Consider the following 25,191-nt stretch of genomic DNA (forward strand, 5'->3'; position numbering starts at 1 on the left):
CTAGAAGTGGCCTAGCGAGTGTCTCCTTTGTGGAAGAATGAATGTTCCTCTTTACCTTCTTCTGACCTTTGCTCACTTGATTCTCGCCGCCGCCGCCGCCGCCGCAGCCGGAGCACAGCACGTCTCTTTGGAGCGCCAACTTCTAGAGGAGGGGATCAGTTCGGGACGCAGGACTTGCAGGCTCTACTGTAGGGTTGGCATCGGTTTCCATCTCCAGATTCATCCCGATGGCAGAGTCAACGGCAGCCATGAACCCAACCAGCTGAGTAAGTCATTCACTCACGGTTTCACGGTATAATGGAGCAGCATGACTACTAAATAAATTACAAACATCGTTACGCGCGGAATGGATCCGGTGCGTCCCGCTGAGAATGCGCACTCTGGATTTATCCAATTTGATTCCCTTCTGTTTGCATCTCGCATCTATTTAAAAATGACATCCCAGGAAGTAATAACAATAATCATTTACACAGGAAGAGTGTAAGGAGCGCGCACCTAAACTTAGGCTGGCTGACCCTGTGAAATATCTGAGCAGCGGCCATCTGGTTGACGAGGCTTGTTTGTGTCGCTCAGAGATGTTGGCAGGTACACTATTTGTGGAAGTAACAGGTGCAGCAGTCAGACACCAGGATGTGTTGGATTGCCAATCAGCACGATTGTCATCACAACAACTCTACTCCAAACACTGCAAAAAATATCTACCTCTTAAAACAACTTCCACTACTACAGAGAGGAGTCATTACTGTCTGTTAGTGGATCTAATAATTGGCCTTAAAACTAAAAAGAAAAAAAATGCCTTAAAACTCTTAAAATTCGTTTTTTCTTATATGAATCTAGTCTAAATTGATTTAAGCCTCCTGTTGTCCTCTAGTCAAGGAAGGGAGGGATGAAGGAGGAAGGAAAGGAGAGAGGGAGGAAGGAAGGAAGGAAGGAAAGAATGGAGGAAGAAGTAAGGAAAGGAGGGAGGGAGGAAGGAAGGAATGGAGGAAGAAGTAAGGAAAGGAGGGAGAAAGGAAGGAAGGAAGGAAGGAGAGAAGGAAGGAAGGGAGGAAAGGAAAGGGAGGAAGGAAAGGAGGGCAGGAGGGAGAAAGGAAAAGAGGAAGGAAAGACAGAGGAAAGAAAGAGAGAAGGAGGTAGGGAGGAAGGACAGACAGAAGGAAGGAAGGAAGGAAAGAAGGAACAGTAGAAACAGACGGGGTCAATTTGACCCGGGAGGACGACAGGAGGGTTAATAAATATATGACAGCAGGAATGATCTTATTTTGCAGTGCAGATGGTTGACATCAGTACTATTGACTCCTCCAGGATCATGTAAGCATGAACACACAGCCAAATACTTTTAAAGTCTGATAACAATGTTGATATTTGACTGTTTAAAAAAAAAAAAGATGATATTCATTTTTTTAAACTTTAAAGTCAGTTGTTAAAAATGTGACCGACTTATTAAGTAAACATTTTGCAGCTGAAAAATAAACATGTCAGCTCTCTCTGATGGACAAACTAGGAGACACATGTTTCTAAATGACCTCAAATATAACTTAACAGCTGATAATAAAATGTATAATTGGATAAAGACAAATGTAATGGCTTCAGTTTATCAGCTGATTTATTTGTCTAGCTCTAGTAGAAAGTTGGGGAGTCTTCTTCTTAACAAGAGATTAAAATGGGGCAAGATCATTTCTACTAATACTCAGTAGAATCAGTTCTGAGGTTTTTTATACAAGTGGCAATGTCTTAAATTACTCAGATGACTAATATCAAGATTTGACATGATGTTACAACAGGAAATGATTTTTCTCAGTTTGAAAATGTCTTATTAAGAAAGTAACACAACTTTAGTGCTTCAAATACTGAACAAGAAGAGATTGGAAAATTAGGGGGAAATCATTTTATACTTCATTTCATCAAATCCAAATCCATCAGATCATCAGAGGTTTTTATGACTAACATAACTTGTCAGCTCTCTCTGACGGACAAACTTGGAGACACACGTTTCTAAATGACCTCAAATATATCAAATATTTCTGTGTTGCAGTTTTTCATAATTTATCTTAACAGCTGATAATAAAATGTATCTGTGATTGGATATATACCAATGTAATGGCTTCAGTTAATCAGCTGATTTATTTGTCTAGCTCTAGTAGAAAGTTCTTCTTCTTAACAAGAGATTAAAAATGGGTTCAAGATCATTTCTACTAATACATCACTTCTGTCTTAACCCCTAAACAGGCAGGAATGGAAATTAAGAATAAAATCCAAGTTATCTCATGTACACCAAAGTTAAACATTTAAATAAACACATTTTTTAACTATTGATAATAGTTATGGGAATTTTGGGTTTTTAATTAGTTGCATCTCCTCCAAGATACATTGTCCCTATTAATTAAGGTATAAAAAATGCTCATAATGGTAAAAACTATTAAATGTTTTATTTGATAAAGAGAAGTGATACATTCTTGATGTCCCTGCTGATTAATATAACTCATACTAGTTTATAAAGTATAGATCCACCACAAGCTTCAGCTCTACCAGTCTAGTTCAATCATTGTCCTAACAGGGTGTTAAAGAGTCTGTATCTCCTGGTGTACGTTGCCTGGTTACGGGTTAAGGGTTATAAGAAAGTAACAAAACTTTAGTGCTTCAAATACTGAACAAGATTGGAAGAGATTGGAAAATTAGGGCAACATCATTTCTGCTTCATTTCATCAAATCCAAATATAACAGATTCGAGGTTTTTATGACTAATATTAAGATTTTATTTGATGTCTTTACTTCCCGGGTCAAATTGACCCCGTCTGTTTTGATTGTTCCTTCTTTCCTCCCTTCCTCCCTTCCTTCTTTCCTTCCTCCCTTTTTTCCTCTGTCTTTCTTTCCTTCCTTCCTCCCTCCCTTCCATCCTCCCTCCTTACTTTGATAAGATAAGTAACAAAACTTTAGTGCTTCAAGTTATTCAGCACAACAACACAAGAAAGCAAGCTAAAGTCCAATATCTGGAGTTTTGACTTCCACATCTTTTTCTATATTTTAAATACCAAAGTGACATCATTACCATCCTGCATTCAGAGGTGGCAATGTCTTAAATTAATATGTTACAACTGGAAATGATTTTTCTCAGTTTGAAAATGTCTTAATAAGAAAGTAACAAAACTTTAGTGCTTCAAATACTGAACAAGAAGAGGTTGGAAAATGAAGGCAAAATCAATTCCAATACATCAGATTTGATGTTTTTATGACTAACATTAAGATTTTACTTGATGTCTTTACTTAAAAATTAGAACGTGCTTCAAATACTGAGATTTTATGAAGTTATTCAGCACAACAACACAAGAAAGCAAGCTAAAGTCTAATATCTGGAGTTTTGGCTTCAACTTTTTCTCTATTTCAAATACTAACATGACATCATTACCATCCTGCATTCAGACGTTTCTTATGTGTCATCTATCCCAGAAGACTAAAAGTCATAAATCAAATTTTTACTGGTTTTTGCTGCACTATCAGATCCCTCATCGCTCATCTGCTGACGAAAGCTCACCGTGAAAGTGCACTTGTGCCTCCATTTCATGCTCGCCTTCAGAAGAGTTGTCAGGTTACATGGATTTCAAGGCGACAGCCATGTGGCTTCGGCTCCTGCATGACAGCGCCGGAGACGACCGGAGACGACCAGACCGACAGACTGGATGTCTTAGATTTTGTAATATGAAGATTCTTTTACCATCCGAGTGCTTTAGATACAAGTTAGATGTCAAATAACTGCTATAGGAAGAAGATCTCAGGTCGTAAAAACACTTTTCAACAACTGGTGCACATGAGTAGTCGCATTGATTTGCCGGGTTTAAGAATATTGTGTGAATATCAGTATTTTATGAATGGTGAGTGATATCTGATCAGAGCTTCATAAATACAGCCAGTTAAACTTGAAATGTTCTCTTATTGCAGTTTTGGGATTATTGAACATATGAAAGTATTGTAAGCAGGAAACTTGAGCCGCCATAAATGTCTGGATGGATGGATGGAGCTTTACTTCCTGTATACATTTCCTCTGTTTATTTTATTGCTCAATACTGGGTTTATTATATTTAATTATTTGTTTAACGGGCCTAACTATGCTTGAGTTTCTTCCTTTCTCATTTCCTTCCTTCCTTCCTTTCTCATTTCCTTCCTCCCTTCCTTTCTCATTTCCTTCCTTCCTTCCTTTCTCATTTCCTTCCTTCCTTCCTTTCTCATTTCCTTCCTTCCTTCCTTTCTCATTTCATTCCTCCCTTCCTTTCTCATTTCCTTCCTCCCTTCCTTTCTCATTTCCTTCCTTCCTTCCTTTCTCATTTCCTTCCTTCCTTCCTTTCTCATTTCATTCCTCCCTTCCTTTCTCATTTCCTTCCTTCCTTCCTTTCTCATTTCATTCCTCCCTTCCTTTCTCATTTCATTCCTCCCTTCCTTTCTCATTTCCTTCCTTCCTTCCTTCCTTTCTCATTTCCTTCCTCCCTTCCTTCTCTCCTTCCAGTTAAACTTGAAATGTTCTCTTATTGCAGTTTTGGGATTATTGAACATATGAAAGTATTGTAAGCAGGAAACATGAGCGGCCATAAATGTCTGGATGGATGGATGGAGCTTTACTTCCTGTATACATTTCCTCTGTTTATTTTATTGCTCAATACTGGGTTTATTATATTTAATTATTTGTTTAACGGGCCGAGCTTATGCTTGAGTTTCTGAAATGAACCCACAGTGGTTTTATGGATACTTTTATATTTGAGTTTAGGGTTAAATTTAATTTTAAGGTTAATTCCACATATATAACATTTTAGAGTTATGCACACATGCATCTTAGGAAAAAGCATGTTTTAGTAGACAGGAAATACAACCAGGACCACTTCAAAGTAAGAGACACAATGTTTAACCCTCCTGTTGTCCTCATGTCAAGGAAGGAAAGGAGGAAGGAAGGAAGGAAGGAAGGAAAGAAGGAAGGAAGGAAAGGAAAGGAATAGGGAGGGGGGAAGGAAGGAAGGAAGGAAATGAGGAAGGAAGGAAGGAAGGAAGGAAAGAAAGATGGAGGAAGGAAGGGAGGAAGGAAGGAAGGAAGGAAGGAAGGAAATGAGTAAGTAAGTCCCTCTTTTCCTCCCTCCCTCCCTTCTTACTCATTCCCTTCCTTCCTTCCTTCCTCCTCCCCTTCCTCCCTTCCTTCTCTCCTTAATTCCTTCCTCTTTTCGTCCTTCCTTCCTTCCTTCCTTGTTTCCTTCCTTCCTCCCTCATTCTTTAATTTTTCCTTCGTTCTTCCCTTCCTCTCCTCTTTCTTTGCTCCCTCCTCCATCCTTCCTTGCTTCCTTCCTTACTCCTTTCCTTCCTTCCTTCCTCCTTCCTTCCCTTCCCTTCCTCCCTTCCTTCTCTCCTTTCCTCCCTTCCTCTTTTCATCCTTCCTTTCCCTCTGGATTGCAGCTGCTTTACCTTGGTAGAAGATCGGCAGCATAATTACACTCAGCTTCATTTTAGCGTGACAGTGATACGAGTGATTAAAAACTGTGATCAAATAGAAAGTCGACACAGTAGGAAGCCGCCACGCTGAGATTCTTAACAGCAGATGGTGAAGCTATACGACTTATCATTTCAGCCAAGAAGCTACAAAAAGAAATGCAGAAGCAGAGTTATTATTAGTTCTGTGTGTAATTATTTATTTTTGGGTCTTTCCTTAATTTGATCAACATCTCTAATTGTTGAAATTCCCTCTGGTTGCCAGTAGAGGTTGATTTTATTTGCTCATTGATTAACCTTTGTGTCGTCCTCCCGGGACAAATTGACCCCTTCTGTTTTGACTATTCCTTCTTTCCTCCCTTCCTTCATTCCTTCCTTCCTTCCTTCCTTCCTTCCTTCCTTCCATCTGTCCTTCCTTCCTCCCTCACTCCTTCTCTCTTTCTTTCCTTCCTCCCTTCCTTCCTTTCTTCCTTCCATCTGTCCTTCCTTCCTCCCTCACTCCTTCTCTTTTTCTTTCCTCACTTCCTTCTTTCCTCCCTCCCTGCTTCTCTCTTTCTTTCCTTCCTTCTTTCCTCCCTCCCTCCTTCTCTCTTTCTTTCCTTCCTCCCTTCCTTCCTTTCTTCCTTCTCTCTTTCTTTCCTTCCTCCCTTCCTTCCTTTCTTCCTTCCATCTGTCCTTCCTTCCTTCCTCACTCCTTCTCTCTTTCTTTCTTTCCTTCTTTCCTCCCTCCCTCCTTCTCTCTTTCTTTCCTTCCTCCCTTCCTTCCTTCCTTCCTTCCTTCCTTCCTTCCTTCCATCTGTCCTTCCTCCCTCCCTCACTCATTCTCTCTTTCCTTCCTCCCTGCCTTCCATCTGTCCTTCCTTCCTCCTTCCTTTCTTCCTCTTTTCCTTTCTCCCTCCCTCCTTCCTTCATTTCCTTTCCCCCTCCTTCTTTCCTTTCATTTCCTTCCTCCCTCTTTCCTGCCTTTCCTCCCTTCCTTCCATCTGTCTTTCCTTCCTCCCTCACTCCTTCTCTCTTTCTTTCCTCACTTCCTTCCTTCCTCCCTTCCTCTTTTCCTTTCTCCCTCCCTCCTTCCTTCCTTTCCTTCCTTCCTTCCTCCCTCCCTCCCTCCCTTCCTTGCTTGCTTGACTCGAGGACAACAGGAGGGTTAATTCAATTGCTTATCTAAAAAAGGAAACATATTAATAAATATAAAACAGTGTAAAAAGTTGCAGCTGAGTTGGATAACAGAGGTGACGTGACAGCAGACAGCAGGTCACGTCACCTCTGGAGGAGCGACGACGAGCTACAGAAAAATGACAGTGGGAGTAAAAATACATGCTGTCAGCCATCAATCAACAGAGCGTGTTGTTTGTCCTCCCAGGTGTCCTGGAGCTCTTTGCGGTTTCTCAGGGGGTCATCGGCATCAAAGGGGTCTACAGTAACAGATTCCTGGCCATGAATAAAAGAGGACGGCTACACGCCACCGTAAGTATCCCACATGCGCATGCTTCTCCTGCAGCTCCACAAACTGCTTCTGTATGTCCACATGCACTCTTAAATTCACTCTGAACACACATCCATACAGCAAACTGTGCAGCGCTGCTTCATGTGATCTTGAGTGGACTCCCTTTTGCATGTGACGAGTGTTAATCTGTGTGTGTTTCTTAAAGTGTTAAATTAGCTCTGATGGGTTTGGGTTTATAAATAACAACCCTCGGCACCTTGCCAATGTTTACACTGTCATAGTGAAATTGATGTTGATGCTTGTCTCTAATTGGATGTCAATGCACAGGTTTCATCAAATTAGTTATTTGTGATAAAGTTGCATTCATTATGATTTTTTTGGGGGGCTATTTGAGCACTGATGGTCACATATTCTGACATATTTTCACTTTATGAACTTGGCTAACGGGAGCAACAACCACCTTTATCATCCCACTTAAGTCCAATATTCACTTTCCTTTTAGCTCTGGTTTGGTCTCCACCAACTCTTGAGAAAAACACCGGGTTCTTGAGCTGCTAGTTGCAATGTAGTCTGCTAGTCTAGGTAGTGTACAGTGGGTTTATCAGTGCTTGTTTGTAGCTGCTGGAAATGAGGTTGATGAACTATGAAGTCACTTTTCTGTTAAATAAATCAACATTATGAAGAAGAGGCTAACGGTGCTGAGTTGGGTGATAATTTCCTGTAGGTTTGTTTTGTAGTGTTGTTTGATGTATTGAAGGTGTTCATGGATGGTTTGTCAGTTCACTTTATACATGACTGCACACTTGCTCTGTTCAGGAGTGAGTGTCTTGTTTCATCTTCTAGCTTTTCTGAGCTTTCAACTTCTTTTCATGGTTAGATTATTGGATTAGCAATCATTTACTTGTTCTGAGCAGACTTCCAAACAGGGTTCATACCAACTGCCTGAATCAAATTGGTCCAAAATCTGTGAATATGCTTCTCATTTAGTCCTGATATGATTCTCTTCTGCTCTTCTGCTGCAGCCCAACTCAATTTGGACTCGTGAAACAAGTGCATTTCCACCATTAAAACCTTGCCCAGTGTGGCTATATTTGTTTTATTTATTAGTTTGAACAGCTTTGCATCTGTGCTGCATGACAAAATCCCTAAATCTGACATCGGCATGTCATGGCATACTGCTGTAATCTTTAGCCACAGTTTCGAAGACTTTCAAATCCCCCCAAACACACAGTAAGCCCAAATCTGCTCACAGCAGCTTGGCCTCGCTGCCGTCAGCGGGCCGGCCAGCCAGCCAGCAGCCAGCCCCACTGACAAGTCATCTGTGGGAGCCTTGGCAAGCGTAGAGATAGAAGCGGCTCCCTATTAGCATGTGTTAATGGGAAGAGCAGACTAAGTCCTGTCTGGGAAGGCTGATAATATACAGAAGAGTGAGCCACAAAGTGAAAATCAATATGTTGGGTAAACAATCAGCCAGGCAAGCAACAATCAGAGAGTCGGAGCGTCTGTGAGGCTGCGAGCTGCCGGTGGAGCTCCTGCTGAGAGACGGCGATTTATGCCCCCTCAGCTCCTAGTATTGTTTCACGAAACCCTGTCAACGGGGGGGGAGTGATGTGGCGTCTTCCATCAAAGTGCATTTATAGCCACTGCTTGTTAGAAACGTACTAATGTGACTGCGAGCTCTCCACCAGCAGATGTATATTCAGTTGTCATTCCAGCTTATATAAGAAAATTGCAGACTTTCTCCGGGTCGAAGCACATCCCAAAAAAGATTTAAACATGAGCCGAGAAAGAAGCTCGGCGGGGGTAATGCCACAAAATAAAGACCTGATCATTTTTGTTCCGCTGGAAGTTTGTCATGCATAGCCATGGTCTGACTCAGTGGGACTTTCGTTCTTGTGGTTCAAACGTGTCTGCAGTTCAGTCTCATCTGCCCCCATCTCCTGTTCCAAACTGTCGAAATGTGGCCGAGCTGCTCTGGAGGCAGAAAAAAAGTCTCACTGGTTGAGTAAAAGGTCAGAAGGTGGAGCGTAAAGAAGAGTTGAGTTAACGATGATTCCTGTGTTAATGAGTTATGAGTGTTCACATCATAGAAACACTTATATTGCACAGTTGTGTTAAGATTTAAATAAAAGATACAGTAAATCTGGGTTAACAGTATTGTTCCTGATCCCCAGATAAAATAATTCCTATTAGTTACTGCTTTCATTTTCCCCTTATATGAGCACTTTAGTCCACTGAAAGGAATCTCACAAATAATGCCTGGAAAAAATGATCGATTTTAAAATAACCCCCTAAAACCTGAAGTTTTTCTGGAAATTCAACAGAAGTGTCAACGCCTGCTAAATAATTGATTTCTCAGGCTCTGTAGCAGATAGAAATGAAATTTGAAAAGTATTTGACGGCGCATACCTGTCATGGCTTTCATGAAAAGTTGAGTTTATTTGTCCAAACCTTCAATAAAGTTTTTAAAACATTCAACAAACTCATTGCGACACTCTGACGAGACCGAAAATAGGTGGAAAAAACTACAAATACTAAAAAATGATGTATTTGTGTCCCATATGGGATATATTTTAATAACTTTGGTGACCCCTTGACTTTTCATTTACTGCCATCTTCAGTTTGCTTTATGACCAAATACCTGCAAAACTAAAGATATTCCCATCAGCCCTGTCCGCAGTTTGTGTTTAGTGTTAATTAGCAAATGATAGATAACATGCTAAGATGCTAAACGAGATAGATAACATGCTAAGATGCTAAACTAGATAGATAACATGCTAAGGTGCTAAACTAGATAGATAACATGCTAAGATGCTAAATGAGATAGATAGCATGCTAAGATGCTAAACTAGATAGATAACATGCTAAGATGCTAAACTAGATTGATAGCATGCTAAGATGCTAAACGAGATCGATAACATGCTAAGATGCTAAACTAGATAGATAACATGCTAAGATGCTAAACTAGATAGATAACATGCTAAGATGCTAAACTAGATTGATAGCATGCTAAGATGCTAAACTAGATAGATAACATGCTAAGATGCTAAACTAGATAGATAACATGCTAAGATGCTAAACTAGATAGATAACATGCTAAGATGCTAAACGAGATAGATAACATGCTAAGATGCTAAACTAGATTGATAACATGCTAAGATGCTAAACTAGATTGATAGCATGCTAAGATGCTAAACTAGATAGATAACATGCTAAGATGCTAAACTAGATAGATAACATGCTAAGATGCTAAACTAGATTGATAACATGCTAAGATGCTAAACTAGATAGATAACATGCTAAGATGCTAAATCCGCTTTCCCGGTTTTAATGGTAGAAATGTGGTACTGCTTTCCCGGCTCAAATGGGTTAAATAAAAGATGGAGTAAATGTGGATTGACAACATTGGTCTTGGTCTTCAGATAAAACATTTCCTTTTCCTAATGATTTTGGTTACTGCCTGAACTTTCCCCTTTAATAAGCACTTTAGTCCATGGCAAAGAATCTCAAAACTAATAACCAGATTTCCATGAAATGATGAAATGTATTTTTTAATATGCACCGTCCCCTGTAGATGAATGATGATGCTTTCCTTTGTAGCATCACCATCAGGCCAAAGTTTCCTCTTTTACAGATGAAATAGACATCAGAATATAATGTGTCCCAATAGGAAGTAGCTTCTTTCCTTGAAAACTAATTCCTAATGATAAATTGTGTTTTCGATATATACAGCAAATTTAAAGTTCATTTGTTGGAGTAAGACACTCTGCAGGCTGAAAGATGCAACTGCGACGGTTAAATCTAGAGAAGAAGCCCCCGATTTGACTGATATCAGCCTATTGAATGGGCATTATCATCACTCAACAGTTTTAATAATGAAATCATGTTGAAATATTGCATTTTTCTTTGAGGATTTAAGGAAAAGTCAGCTTCTTTTTTTCTTTTTTTCAGACAGAAACCTGATTTTTATACATAATGTTACGATTATTTATTATATTTTTTACTACTATTGCTTTTTATTGCATTTATACTTATTGTTTATTGTTCTTTATTCTTTTTTATTGACTCTCTTCTTCTTTCACTGTCCATTTTATACTGCTGTAATACTGAATAATAAGATAACAGCCAACAGAGAATTTAACCCTCCTGTTGTCCTCGAGTCAAGAAAGGAAGGGAGGATGGAAGGAAAGGAGGGAAGGAAGGGAGAAAGGAAAGGAAAGGAAGGAATGGTGGAGGAAAGGAGGAAGGAAGGAAGGAAAATAGGGAGGGAAGGAGGATGGAAGGATGGATGGAAGGGAGGAAGGAAGGAAAGGAAGGATGGATAGAAGGGAGGAAGGAAGGAAAGGAAGGACGGAGGAGAGGAAAGGGAAGGAAAGATGGAGGAAAGAAGGAAGTTAGGAGGGAGGGATGGAGAAAGGAAAAGAGGAAGGAAGAAAGGAAGTAAAGAAGGACAGAGGATAGAAGGAAGGGAGGAAGGAAAGAAGGAGGGAAGGAGGAAGGAAGGACAGAAGGAAGGAAGAAAGGAAGGAGGACGAAGGAAGAAAAGAAGGAAGGGAGGAGAGAGAGAAGGAAGGAAGGAAAGAAGGAGGTAAGGAGGAAGGAAGGACAGAAGGAATTAAGAAAGAAAGGAGGACGAAGGAAGAAAAGAAGGAAGGAGGAAAGAGAGAAGGAAGGAAGGAAAGAAGGAGGTAAGGAGGAAGGAAGGACAGAAGGAAGGAAGAAAAGAAGGAAGGAGGAAAGAGAGAAGGAAGGAAGGAAAGAAGGAGGTAAGTAGGAAGGAAGGACAGAAGGAAGGAAGGAAGAAAGGAGGATGAAGGAAGAAAAGAAGGAAGGAAAGAAAGAGAGGAGGAGGGAGGGAGGAAAGAAGGAAGGAACAGTTAAAACAGACGGGGTCAATTTGACCCGGGAGGACGACGGGAAGATTAAGGAAAAGTCAGCTTCTTCTTCTTTTTTTTTTTTTTTTCGCAGACAGAAACCTGATTTTTGTACATAATGTTACGATTACTTATCATATTTTTCACTACTATTGTTCTTTATTCTTTTTTTATTGACTCTCTTCTTCTTTCACTGTCCATTTTATACTGCTGTAATACTGAATAATAGGATAACAGCCAACAGAGAATTTAACCCTCCTGTTGTCCTCGAGTCAAGAAAGGAAGGGAGGGAGGAAGGAAGGAGGGAAGGAAGGGAGGAAGGAAAGGAAAGGAAGGGAAGGAAGGATGGAGGAAAGAAGGAAGGAAGGAAGGAAAATAGGGAGGGAAGGAAGGATGGAGGAAAGAAGGGAGGAAAGAAGGAAGGTAGGAGGGAGGGATGGAGAAAGGAAAAGAGGAAGGAAGAAAGGAAGTAAAGAAGGACAGAGGATAGAAGGAAGGGAGGAAGGAAAGAAGGAGGGAAGTAGGAAGGAAGGACAGAAGGAAGGAAGAAAGGAGGATGAAGGAAGAAAAGAAGGAAGGAGGAAAGAGAGAAGGAAGGAAGGAAGGAAAGAGAGTAGGAGGGAGGGAGGGAGGAAAGAAGGAAGGAACAGTTAAAACAGACGGGGTCAATTTGACCCGGGAGGACGACAGGAAGGTTAAGGAAAAGTCAGCTTCTTTTCTTTCTTTTTTTTATTGTTCTTTATTCTTTTTTTTTATTGACTCTCTTCTTCTTTCACTGTCCATTTTATACTGCTGCAATACTGAATAACAAGATAACAGCCTCCTAGTAAACCTAGTAAAACCTTTAGGCTCCTACTAGCTCATATATTATGTTATCAGCTTATTCAACAGGCTGATAACAGTTAAATCAAGCGCTGATTCATAAAGCTCCAACTGTTGCATTTGGACCTTATTTCTTCAGCAGCTCGGCCTCTGAGAAATATTTGTATAAGTAAAACTCCAATCTGTGGCTCCAGCTGCACTGTGCTGTTTAACCCGCTTTGATGGTTTGGGGTTAGATGTAAACCTGGGGGGCCACAGACTAGACTCGGGCCTCATGCCGTGGTGTCAGGTAACAACCCCCGAGCCTTATCTTGTTGCATCGTCTGTCATATTTAATATTTAGATGTTTTCACAGAGGCAATTTATTGGCTGAATAATGAGCGAGGAGACAGATGCACGTTAGGCTGTGTGTGACCCCGAACTCAGCAAGCCATCACAAACATAATCTTTGGAGGAGGTGAAAGGGTCATCTGTGTTTGTAGAGCAAACAGTGAGTGATCAGGCAGGAGAGAGAGAGAGAGAGAGAGAGAGAGAGAGAGAGAGAGAGAGAGAGAGAGAGAGAGAGAGAGAGAGAGAGAGAGAGAGAGAGAGAGAGAGAGAGAGAGAGAGAGAGAGAGAGAGAGAGAGAGAGAGAGAGAGAGAGAGAGAGAGAGAGAGTACATGAATGAGATCTGAAATTACAACATATTCCACCCCCCAAAAAAAAAAAGCTGATATAGAGTAAGTATTTTATTAGAAACACAATATTAATTAACTCATGTTTTTCATTCCAGTCATGTTTTTTAACCCTTAAACAGGCAGGAGTGGAAAATTAGATGTAAAAAATCCTAATTTGATGTCACTAGTTATGTCATTTGCACCTAAAGTAAAACATTTCCACTCATATTTTTAATATATTTTGGATTGTATGAGTTGTATCTCCACCAGGATGTGTTGCCCTTATTAAGGTATAAAATGGTGATAATGGTAAAAACACTTAAATGTATTATTTAACATATAAAAGTGATACATTCTGCTCATTAATACACATACTAGTTTCTAAACTGATTTTTTTTATCATTTCTATCAAAGTTAAATTCTACCAATTAAAGGCTCACATACAATTAAACAACCACCTTAACCAATCATGCTCCTTAAAGAGTCTGTATCTCCTGGTGCACGTTGCCAGTTTAAGGGTTAATTAAGTCTTTAAGTCTTTTGCAACTATCTAACCCTCTCTGATGCCACCAGTAGGTCAAAGTTTCCTCTTGAGATATGCAGTTAAATATCTCATCATCTACTAGATAGACCAGCACAGATATTCATAAGTTACCAGACAATGCATCCTAATTATAATAAGTAATGATAATGAGGTTTTCCCCAGTCACTTTACATACAATTTTAAAACCTAATTATAGTAAAAAAAATGGAAACATGAACAATTACATACAATTTAAATAAATAAATAACCCAATTATAATAGACATAAAACAAAGTGCAGAAAAATAGAAAGAGTCAAAAAATCAAATTCGTCAAAAACTTTTCTTTATGACCAAATACCTGCAATACCTCTCATCATCAGCCCTGTCCGCAGTTTGTGTTCAGTGCTAATGATAGCTAACATGCTAAGATGCTAAACTAAGGCAAGGCAGCTTTATTTATATAGAGCATTTCATACCCAACTCAATGTGCTTTATATAAAAACGAACATTTAATAGTAAGAGTTTGAAGCATAAAAACATACAATTAAAAAAAAAGAACCCAATTTTAATAGACATAATAATCATAATAATAATAATAATAATAATAATACATTTTATTTAACGCGCTTTTACAAGTGCTCAAAGGCGCTTTACAAAGGACAGAAAAAAAAATATAGAACAAAGTGGAGTAAATAATGTAGGAGGTCAAAAAAAGACATAAAATGAAAAGAATCAACAATGTAGAAGGTTAAAAAAGACATAAAATGAAAAGAACAAACAATGTGGAAGGTTAAAAAAGACATAAAATGGAAAGAATCAACAATATAGAAGGTTAAAAAAGACATAAAATGGAAAGAATCAACAATGTAGAAGGTTAAAAAAGACATAAAATGAAAAGAATCAACAATGTAAGAGGTTAAAAAAGACATAAAATGGAAAGAATCAACAATGTGGAAGGTTAAAAAAGACATAAAATGAAAAGAATCAACAATGTAGAAGGTTAAAAAAGACATAAAATGGAAAGAATCAACAATGTAGAAGGTTAAAAAAGACATAAAATGAAAAGAATCAACAATGTAAGAGGTTAAAAAAGACATAAAATGGAAAGAATCAACAATGTGGAAGGTTAAAAAAGACATAAAATGAAAAGAATCAACAATGTAGAAGGTTAAAAAAGACATAAAATGGAAAGAATCAACAATGTAGAAGGTTAAAAAAGACATAAAATGAAAAGAATCAACAATGTAAGAGGTTAAAAAAGACATAAAATGGAAAGAATCAACAATGTGGAAGGTTAAAAAAGACATAAAATGAAAAGAATCAACAATGTAGAAGGTTAAAAAAGACATAAAATGGAAAGAATCAACAATGTAGAAGGTTAAAAAAGACATAAAATGGAAAGAATCAACAATGTGGAAGGTTAAAAAAGACATAAAATGGAAAGAATCAACAATATAGAAGGTTAAAAAAGACATAAAATGGAAAGAATCAACAATATGGAAGGTTAAAAAAGACATAAAATGAAAGAATCAACAATATAGAAGGTTAAAAAAGACATAAAATGAAAAGAAGCAACTATGTAAGAGGTTAAAAAAGACATAAAATGGAAAGAATCAACAATGTAGAAGGTTAAAAAAGACATAAAATGGAAAGAATCAACAATGTAGAAGGTTAAAAAAGACATAAAATGAAAAGAATCAACAATGTAGAGGGTTAAAAAAGACATAAAATGGAAAGAATCAACAATATAGAAGGTTAAAAAAGACATAAAATGAAAAGAATCAACAATGTAGAAGGTTAAAAAAGACATAAAATGAAAAGAATCAACAATGTAGAAGGTTAAAAAAGACAAAATGGAAAGAATCGACAATGTAGAAGGTTAAAAAAGACATAAAATGGAAAGAATCAACAATGTAGAAGGTTAAAAAAAGACATAAAATGAAAAGAATCAACAATATAGAAGGTTAAAAAAGACATAAAATGGAAAGAATCAACAATGTAGAAGGTTAAAAAAGACATAAAATGGAAAGAATCAACAATGTAGAAGGTTAAAAAAGACATAAAATGGAAAGAATCAACAATATAGAAGGTTAAAAAAGACATAAAATGGAAAGAATCAACAATATAGAAGGTTAAAAAAGACATAAAATGGAAAGAATCAACAATGTATAAGGTTAAAAAAGACATAAAATGAAATGAATCAACAATGTAGGAGGTTAAAAAAGACATAAAATGGAAAGAATCAACAATATAGAAGGTTAAAAAAGACATAAAATGGAAAGAATCAACAATATAGAAGGTTAAAAAAGACATAAAATGGAAAGAATCAACAATGTAGGAGGTTAAAAAAGACATAAAATGGAAAGAATCAACAATGTAGGAGGTTAAAAAAGACATAAAATGGAAAGAATCAACAATGTAGAAGGTCAAAAAAAGACATAAAATGAAAAGAATCAACAATGTGGAAGGTTAAAAAAGACATAAAATGGAAAGAATCAACAATGTGGAAGGTTAAAAAAGACATAAAATGGAAAGAATCAACAATATAGAAGGTTAAAAAAGACATAAAATTGAAAGAATCAACAATGTAGAAGGTTAAAAAAGACATAAAATGGAAAGAATCAACAATATAGAAGGTTAAAAAAGACATAAAATGGAAAGAATCAACAATGTAGGAGGTTAAAAAAGACATACAATGAAAAGAATCAACAATGTAGAGGGTTAAAAAAGACATAAAATGAAAAGAATCAACCATGTAGAAGGTTAAAAAAGACATAAAATGGAAAGAATCAACAATATAGAGGGTTAAAAAAGACATAAAATGGAAAGAATCAACAATGTAGAGGGTTAAAAAAGACATAAAATGGAAAGAATCAACAATGTAGAAGGTTAAAAAAGACATAAAATGAAAAGAATCAACAATGTAGAGGGTTAAAAAAGACATAAAATGGAAAGAATCAACAATATAGAAGGTTAAAAAAGACATAAAATGGAAAGAATCAACAATGTGGAAGGTTAAAAAAGACATAAAATGAAAAGAATCAACAATATAGAAGGTTAAAAAAGACATAAAATGGAAAGAATCAACAATATAGAAGGTTAAAAAGACATAAAATGAAAAGAATCAACAATGTAGAAGGTTAAAAAAGACATAAAATGGAAAGAATCAACAATGTAGAGGGTTAAAAAAGACATAAAATGAAAAGAATCAACAATATAGAAGGTTAAAAAAGACATAAAATGGAAAGAGTCAACAATATAGAAGGTTAAAAAAGACATAAAATGGAAAGAATCAACAATGTAAGAGGTTAAAAAAGACATAAAATGGAAAGAATCAACAATGTAGAAGGTTAAAAAAGACATAAAATGGAAAGAGGATAAAAGAAGAGTTTACAGGTTAAAAGCCAGTTTAAAAAGGTATGTTTTTAGGGGTGATTTGAAGGTATGGGGGGGTCTGTACAGTCTCTGATGGGTAAAAACAAAAGTGCAGAAAAATAGAAAAGAGAGAAAGACAAACTAAAACCTGGATTTAAAACATCAGCATGCTAGTATTTTCATTCTGAGAAGCTTGAACACACACATTCCTATTTCCATGAACAAGAAAGTGTGTCCAAACCTTCGACTGTTACAGTACACGAACATGAACATACATCAGTATTCAGTTCAAAGCATTTCTGTGTCTGTAAGACTCATGCAGCTGTTAGCATGGCTGTTCTTTTTTAGTCTGGTTTTATTATATTTGGTTTCCTTGGAAAGAGCTACCTGAGTGAATATAAAAACAGACTGGCATCAGGATTAAATGTCATATTTTCTTTGTCTGGAAATGTTTTTATTCCATCAGTACAGCACTAAATATGCTTTTAATAGTAGACTTTTTAAGTGTTGACTAATCAGTAAGGGCACATTTGAGAAGAAATATGACTTGGGTAGAGGAAAAGTAAAAGCAAGTCATCAGTAACTTTCCACCTCTGCCCTCCATACCCCCGAGGATCATGGGAAAGGTCCTTTTTAAAAGAGTGTGACCAATCCAGCAGGGCAAGAAAGAGCCAGGTTAAACAGCTGTACAAGCATTATGATTTTAACAATAAGATCTCTGGAATCTGGCCGCAACCATTAAATCCTATGAAACACTGCAGGGGCCAGAGCTTCTTCCTGGTATGCATGCCTGTGCTTGTGTGTGTGCATACATGCCTCTCTGTGTGTCTGTGTGTCTGTGTGTGTGTAAGTACATTCATTCATGCTCCAGTGGATTTGTTTCCAAATGTGTAATTCCCTGACTGGTACCAGAGCTGGTATGTTGCCTAAATGTAGCGTTCTGTTAAATCATTGCAATCCACCCATAGCATTGACTCTGGAGCTCTGTACAATTTTCTAATCATCCTTTTTAAGACAACAGCCAAAAGGAACTGTCGGTCACTTTGAATAACTTTAAATGTTCGTCTGCGGCCGCGGCACCGCTCTCTTGTGACTGGCATGTTTACCAAACGCTGTAATGGCATCATTTTCTGCTATGCTGCACTCCTCAGCAAAGCAGAACAGTTTGTTTTATTTCAGAAAGGCAGGAGGGTTATACAAGGAAGTCATACTGCAGCATGAAAGCATGAAAGCAGGCATCCCTGGGTACATGTCAGAGTTTCCCACCCTAGATATTTTTAGGCACGAAACGGGGAACATTCAATGAATATGCCAGGTCCTGACAAGAGATATGGTGTAGCAGCATATGAGTGTAAGTAAGGCTGTAGTGGTGCAAAGTCCCGAAACTGTTTTATACATGATATTTAGTTTAGTATTGATCAATCAAGTATTTAAATTATAATATTGTCTTTGTTTTAACCCTCACATACTGTTCATATTCTGACTCATAATAAGCCTCTATACTAATTCACATTCATAAATTCACCATTATTTGATTAATAGACATTCACAATCACTATTTTATGGTCCACAGGTCAAATTTAGACATTTGTTATATATAAAAATGTGTGTCAGCTGCACAAAAACACAAAAAAAGATGCATTTTACTTAAAATGTTGTATACTATAGGTCACATTAGTCCAAAGAAATGTGTAATATGGTGTTTTTACAGCTGTCAAATGTAAACATATGAGTGTAAGCAAGGGTGTAATAATGTAAAGTCCCGAAACTTTGAGTTGATCAATCAAGTATTTAAATTCTAATATTGTTGCAGTTTGTTTTAACTCTTTACATACTGTTCATATTCTGACTCATAATTCGTCTCTTCACTAATTCACATTCATAAATTCACCATTAGTCATTAATACATGTTTGATTAAAAGACATTCACAATCACTATTTTATGATCCAGGTTAACATTTTAGTGAATATGATGAATATAACAACATGTTTGAATACTACTAAAAAAATATGCATTTTACTTTCATTTTTGTATACTGTGAGCCACATTGAGAAAAGTCCAGGTAAAATACATTTTACAGCTCTCAAATGTAAAAATTGGTGTGAGTTTCACCTGTAATGCTTTTGGCTGTATTTCAGGTGTTAGGTCTATTTGTCAAACTGTGACAGTCATATTAGACCAGCAGCGGTGGAGGAAGTACTCAGATCTTTTAGAGTATTGTAATTAATGCATTAATATATAAGCAGTATGTTCATATTCTAGCAGGTCAAAGTGGAGGCCGCCACTACTACTTCATATACTATTTGTTTAACCCTCCTGTCGTCCTCGAGTCAAGGAAGGAAGGGAGGAAGGAAGGATGGAAGGGAGGAAGGGAGGAAGGAAAGGAGGAAGAGGGAGGAGTGAAGGAAGGAAGGAAGGAAGGAAAGGAGAGAAGGAAGGGAGGAAGGAAATGAGAAAGGAAGGAAAGAAGGAAGGAAGGAAAGGAGTAAGGAAGGAAGCAAGGAAGTGAGGAAAGAAGTATGGAAGGAGGAGGGAGCAAAGAAAGAGGGGAGGTTGGAAGAGAGGAAGAAGGAAGGAAAAGAGGGAGGGGGGAGGAATCAAGAAAGGGAGGAAGGAAAGGAAGAAGGAAGGAAAGGAGGAAGAAGGAAGGAGGGAGGGAGGGAAGTGAGGAAGGGAAGAGGGAAGGAATGGAGGGAGGGAGGGAAGTGAGGAAGGGAAGAGGGAAGGAAGGAAAGGAGGGAGATAGGGAAGGAAGAAAGGGAGGAAGGAAGGATGGAAGGAAGGCCAGAAGGAAGGAAGAAAGGGGGATGGAGGAAGGAAAGAAAGAGAGAAGGAAGGAAGGGAGGAAAGAAGGAACAGTCAAAACAGACGGGGTCAATTTGACCCGGGAGGACGACAGGAAGGTGTAAACTATAACAAAGTGCTCTATAAGATCATCTAAAGCTTACAGTTAGTTTAAGGTAGCAGAGCAGAAGTATGTGATGAAGTAAGTATTGGAAAATGGAAATACTGACATGAAGCAGAAGCATCTTAAAATCTTTTGTTTAATTTTAACAAAACTCCTCGAGGACATACTTACTGCATGATTAGCATCGCATCCACAAATGAGAAGGCCGAGCCGAGTCGATATCATCTCCTGTCAGGGATATTTTTGGCAGCGCTGGACAAAGATTAATGGGAAAACTGTCGACATTGTTTAACCCAAATCAGGTAACATAACGTTATGAACCTGGAAATAGAAACATCAAATATGCTGAATCATTTTAATGGCAACACATATATGATAAATAAAACCTCTGAAATGCCAAATACGTCTATTTAACGTCACATATGTTCAATAAACTGTTATAATTTACTTACAGTAACTGAGGCCCAATTAGGTGAAATGTAGAGAGTGTGTCTTGATCTTGAAGTTCTTGATGGATTTAATAAGTTTGCCATAATGAGTTTTTGGGCCAGTTCAAAGCAGATGCTGAGATACTTTCAGTCAGAGCATCACTTGGATAAGAAAAGTCATTTAGATGATTTTGAAACCTGACCCCAACGTGAAAGTTCAGTCTGGAGATATCTCAATTTCTACAAGAGCTAACCCAGTATCAGATGATATTATTCTGTCCTGCCAACTACAAAGAGGCAGCGAAGGAAGCAATTACAGGTTGAGATGAGCGAGCATTACACGTTTCCCTCTCTCTGAATGCTGCTGTAATGACGGTATTAAATATAAGATTCAGCTCTGTGTTCTGTGTTGTTAGAAATTCAAGATTCTTTTAAAATGATGTTTTCTACTTCAGCTTTATAGATCAGGAGAACAGAGCAGGTCTAATATCAGCCTCTCCTTCTGTTCTTATTTCATTCTCATTATTACAATGTATGAAATGATGACTGTGTAATATCAGAGATGTCACTCGTTGTGATGAACCTACAGAAAATGATCAGCAAATCTGTAGCTCACTTTCAACTTTCGACTCGGGGTTTTTTTGTGTTTCCACTAGGGATAGTACCTGGTACCTGGTACTTTTTTAGTACCTGCTCTGCTGAGGTTCCAAGCGAGCCGAGCCGATACTAAATGTGACATTAACAGACTGCCGGCCGCTGATTGGTCAGAAGAGTTGTCGCTGGAAGACTCTTGAGCCGTTCCACACAAGAATCAAACCCGCCATTTTTAAATACCGGCAACAGCGTTACAACCATACGGCTCAATTTAGTTGTTTTGTGTGTGACAGAAAGCCACATACAGCAGCAAGTACACCATCGCCTCCATGTCCTCCATTGTTTATGTGTTTGTGTCGCTATAAAACAAAGTCGTGGCTGTATCACGGAGCCGTTGCTATGACAACCCCGCCCACGTTGAGTAGGTAGCTTTTTTGTAATGAAAAAAGTCGTTCCTGGAACCGTAGCGAGTTGAGTCGTGCTAGAACTGTATATAATGCGCCAATAGTGAGTTTCACCAAGTTTTTTGGCTGTCTGGCTGCAACTTTACTGTTTTGGTTCACTCTTACCGCTCTTATGGTGGTGTTTTTGGCTGCAGCAGGGAAAGGCAAAGGCTCTAAAAACCCAGCATAGTCTACCTGCTCAGCACCAAACAGCAAACAGGCCCAGTTGAACATAGTGGAGCCATATTTCTACCAGGAGTTGGTAGAAAGCAAAAACAAAGCTAAAAGAGAGTGAATATTGGACTTACATTCACCAGGTGGACAAAAACACGACTCCAAATGAATGATAATGTTGCTCCGTAACAGCTAAATGTAGAAATAAACATCAACATTTCAACTTAAAAGGTGATGATAGGCTGACTTCTGCCAAAAAACTAGTGGACAAAATAATGTGTTACTGCAGGTTTAAAGAGGAACAAAAGTCACAGTGAAGCCTCAGTGATTCAGCGTGTAAGGACACCTACTATAACATCACGTAAAGCTTCTCACAGCGGCAATGAATGTGTGCGAGAGTATGAGTGTGCACTTGTGTCAGGTCGGTATTAACGAGGAAATAAAAATTGCATCAGTGGGGAGAATCTGGCAGAGGTCAGGTTCCAGATGCTTGTTGATGAGAGCTTCCTTGTAAAGGAATAGGGGCCATTACTTTTTCTTTCCCTGACTTGATGCCAATTATCTAAGCAGCAGCTAACAAGAGAAACACGGGGTTAGGTTACATGGTAGCATGCAAACAGACTTTCCATGTGTTGGCAATGCTGAGATCCACATGTTTTCATACCTACAGTTCATTTGCTGGGGTCTGAATCAGTGGATTAGTAAGAACATAAATACAGGAAGTACATGCCCAAATATCAAGAAGATTACATACTGTACATACCATTGCTACAGTAGTCCAAGTCGGATTTTGATTCACTCTCTGGTTAGCTGCTAGCTGCTAGCTGATGTCCGCATTGGTAGCATGCAAAGCGTACAAATCAGAACCAAGGGCAACGCTGGATTAATACCACCACGGGCCAATAGGCACTGCAGAGGCAGCTGAAGCCCCAAAACTCCCACATAATTCATTTTATGTTCAAACCTTTTGGGTTTTTTTCCCTTTTGGTTGCCCTGATGGGTTTGTGGTTACTAGTGGAGCTGCTGTCCATTTCCCGCTAGTTGATCATTTTCCCCATACCCTAACATTAATGTGATACAACCTAACCACAATCATCACTTAACACGATTCAAGAATCAGGATCACTATTTCCCTTAACCCTCCTCTTGTCCACGAGTCAAGGAAGGAAGGGAGGAAGAAAGAAGGAAAGGAGGAAGGAAAGGAGGGAGGAATGAAGGATGGAAGGAAGGAAGGAAGGAAGGAAGGAAGGAAAGGAGGGAGGAAGGAAGGGAGGAAAGGACAGAAGGAAGGGAGGAAGGAAAAAAGGAAGGGAGGAAGGAAATGAAGGAAGGAAGGACAGCGGAAAGAAGGAAGGAAGGAGGAAGGGAGGGAGAAAGAAAAAGAGGAAGGGAGGAAGGAAAGAAGGACAGAGGAAGGAAGGAAGGAAGGAAAGAAAGAAAGAAGGGAGGAAAGAAAGAGAGAAGGAAGGAGGAAGGACAGACGGAAGGGAGGAAGGGAGGAAAGAAGGAACAGCCAAAACAGACAGGGTAAATTTGACCTGGTAGGACGACACAAAGGTTAAACAGGCAGGAGTGGAAAATAAGATTATAGATAATAGATTTTTGTATTTATTTAATTTTTATTTATTGTGATGTTACTATGTATCTCATTTGCACCTCAGTAAACATTTCCACAAATAATTAAAAAAATAATTGGATAATTGGATTTTATGAATTGTATCTCACCCAGGATACATTGCTCCTATTAAGGTTTTAAAAAATATATAAGTATGTATCTCCTGGAGCACGTTTCCTGTTTAAGCTATATAATACACAACAGAATTTAATACACTGCCTAAAACAGAAGTCAAGATATATACATAAAAAGAAAGATTTATCATATCATCAGTTCACATTCACTAATATGTGCTTTAAAGAAGGTTAAGACTGAAATGAGCGCTTGTGTGTGTGTGTGTGTGTGTGTGTGTGTGTGTGTGTGTGTGTGTGTGTGTGTGTGTGAGTGACATCAGAGTGTCAGCGTTCAGTGTGACGATGGCTTTGGGATAAAAACTGATCTCTACTCTTGTAGTGATTGCTTTTATTGGCCTGTAATGTTTGCCGGAGGGCCGACGTTTAAATAGCTGATGCGTGGGTTTGGGATGAGTCCTTTAGGATGCAGCATATTTTCTGCAGGCAGCGAGAAAGATTTTATTTTATTGGAAACAATAAATTTTTATTTTCTTCCAAGTGGATAAGCTGTTAGGTGGAGACCTCGTAACTCCATATTAGGTTTCGGAAAGCGACCGTAGTTATCAAAATCAAGAGAAAGGGTCGAGCAAAGTGTGGAGTCCAACATTGAGAGCCCCATTTTTGCTTAACCCTCCTCAAGGAAGGACAGGAGGAAGGAAGTAAAGAGAGAAGGAAGGAAGGAAAGGAGTAAGGAGGGATGGAGGGAGGAAAGGAGGAAGGAAAGGGGTAAGGAGGGAGGGAGGAAAGGAGTAAGGAAAGGAGGAAAGAAGGAAGGAAGGAAGGAAGGATGGAAGTAAGGGAGTAAGGACGAAAAGAGGAAGGAATTAAGGAGAGAAGGAAAGGAGGAACAAAAGGAGGAAGGAGGGAGGGAGCAAGGAAGGAGAGAAGGAAGGGAGGGAGGAAAGGAGGAACGAAGGAAGGAAAGGAGGAAGGCCGAAAAGAGGAAGGAATTAAGGAGAGAAGGAAGGGAGGAAAGGAGGAAGGAAGGAAGGAAAGGGGTAAGGAAGGAAGGAAGGGGTAAGGACGAAAAGAGGAAGGAATTAAGGAGAGAAGGAAGGAAGGAAGGAAGGAAGTGAGGAAAGAAGTATGGAAGGAGAAGGGAGCAAACAAAGAGGGGAGGAGGGGAAGAACAAAGGAAAAGTAAAGAAAGAGGGAAGGAAGGAAGGAAAGAAGGAACAGTCAAAAGAGAGATGGGGTCAATTTGACCCGGGAGGACGACAGGACCCCCGTGCACTTGCCCAGGTTTTAAAAGTGATGTCATATTAATTGATTATTTTAACCCAATTAAAATGAGAAGAACAAGTAGTAACACTTTCCTTCCTTCCTTCTCTTTTTCTAGGAGTTGTTTACAGACGACTGTAAGTTCAGGGAGCGTTTCCAGGAGAACAGCTACAACACCTACGCCTCCGTCATCCACAGGAACCACAGGACCGGTCGCGACTGGTTCGTGGCCCTCAACAAGCGAGGGAAAGCTAAGATGGGCTCGAGCCCGCGGGTCAAATCCCAGCACGTCTCCACTCACTTCCTACCTAGAGTCAACCTGCACGATAAAGGCGAGCGTGGCTTCACCATCACAGACAGGAGTAAAGAGAGGCGGAAAACCCCTCAACCTCCACCTCAACCTCCACGGCAACCGCAACCTCAACCGTTGGCTCCGCCTCCCAAACCTTCCGTGGTGAAAGCTAACGTTAATGCGGGAACGACGCCGAGACGCTCGCAAGTCAAGTACTGGCCCAAGTACCGGTTTGGATAG

General features: G+C 38.8%; 1 protein-coding gene across 1 annotated transcript; it reads left to right on the forward strand.

Moving 5' to 3' along the window:
- The first annotated feature begins 37 nt into the window (after positions 1-37).
- Positions 38-25,191, forward strand: fgf5 (fibroblast growth factor 5). The gene is made up of 3 exons (XM_053325460.1): positions 38-266; positions 6,827-6,930; positions 24,778-25,191. Exons 1-3 carry the CDS (start codon positions 38-40, stop codon positions 25,189-25,191), a joined length of 747 nt encoding a protein of 248 aa, XP_053181435.1.

This window comes from Scomber japonicus, chromosome 9 (assembly GCF_027409825.1).
Source record: "Scomber japonicus isolate fScoJap1 chromosome 9, fScoJap1.pri, whole genome shotgun sequence".
NCBI classification, from domain to species: domain Eukaryota; kingdom Metazoa; phylum Chordata; class Actinopteri; order Scombriformes; family Scombridae; genus Scomber; species Scomber japonicus.

Bases quoted from the DNA above. Each gene is read 5' to 3' on its own strand.
- fgf5 (XM_053325460.1), top strand. From the start codon at position 38: ATGAATGTTCCTCTTTACCTTCTTCTGACCTTTGCTCACTTGATTCTC. The intron at 267-6,826 runs GTAAGTCATTCA...TTGTCCTCCCAG, and splicing joins CCATGAACCCAACCAGCTGA to GTGTCCTGGAGCTCTTTGCG. The intron at 6,931-24,777 runs GTAAGTATCCCA...CTCTTTTTCTAG, and splicing joins GAGGACGGCTACACGCCACC to GAGTTGTTTACAGACGACTG.